This window comes from Lucilia cuprina, chromosome 3 (genome assembly GCF_022045245.1).
Source record: "Lucilia cuprina isolate Lc7/37 chromosome 3, ASM2204524v1, whole genome shotgun sequence".
Lineage (NCBI taxonomy): Eukaryota > Metazoa > Arthropoda > Insecta > Diptera > Calliphoridae > Lucilia > Lucilia cuprina.
The window spans coordinates 20,463,690-20,464,522 of NC_060951.1; the positions used below are offsets into that span (position 1 = coordinate 20,463,690).

Consider the following 833-nt stretch of genomic DNA (forward strand, 5'->3'; position numbering starts at 1 on the left):
ATTAAACAATGGTAATGATTTTGATTTTCTAAATAATTAATAATGAAATCGATTCATTAAAAAGCATTTTCATTATTAAATATAATGTTAATTAAAAAAAAATAACTATAATTTTTTTAAATTTAATTATAATGAAATGATCAATTAATTATTTAATTTATTTAAATACTCCCATGTATGATGTATAGAATATAAATCAAAGCTACAAAAATCTTTCTTACAAAGTATGCATTTCATTATGAAAAAGGTAAATATGTATAAAACTAGTGTAATAATTTATAGTATACAGATCTTATACTAGTATTATTCAAGTCGTATTTTGTACTAATTTTGAATACATATTTTTGAATAAAATTCTAAAATAATTTAGTTTCTTTCGAATATTCCACATTTAAGGCCATGTATATTAGAAAACAGCATTCTATAGCCTCTAACGGGTTTTCAAAAGTATATTTTTTATCAAACAGTGTGACATTTGCTTTTAAATTGGTGAATGGTGCAACAAATATAATCTTTGGCTGCAACTCAGTTGAATTTCTTTCCTCTGTATCTGCTTGTTCTAGCGTCTAAAGTAAAATAACTTAATATTTACTATACTTTTACACTTTACTAAAGGTATATAAAAATGTAAATACAACTTACATCAAAATGTGCAATAAATTTTTCTTGGACTTCAATTTTTGTTAATTTTGTTGAGCTTTGGCCATTGGCTTTTAATACCGTTGAAGGAAAAAGATAAGGGAGTAATAGGAAGGCAACTGATTTTTTGGAATCTGTAATTAAAATGTGATAGTATAAGTGCATATATTATTTACTGCGTGTGCGACAGAATT

The 833-nt window shown here is 23.9% G+C and overlaps 1 protein-coding gene across 1 annotated transcript in view; it reads right to left on the reverse strand.

The window, feature by feature from the left end:
• Positions 1 to 330: 330 nt before the first annotated feature.
• The window catches only part of LOC124418972, a 757-nt gene continuing 254 nt past the window's right edge, over positions 331 to 833 (reverse strand). The window contains exons 2-3 of the mRNA XM_046947013.1: positions 643 to 773; positions 331 to 566 (exon numbers count right to left, since the gene is read on the reverse strand). Coding sequence (XP_046802969.1) covers positions 357 to 566; positions 643 to 773 — 341 coding nt within the window. The 3' untranslated portion in view covers positions 331 to 356. The remainder of the gene's footprint in view (positions 567 to 642; positions 774 to 833) is intronic.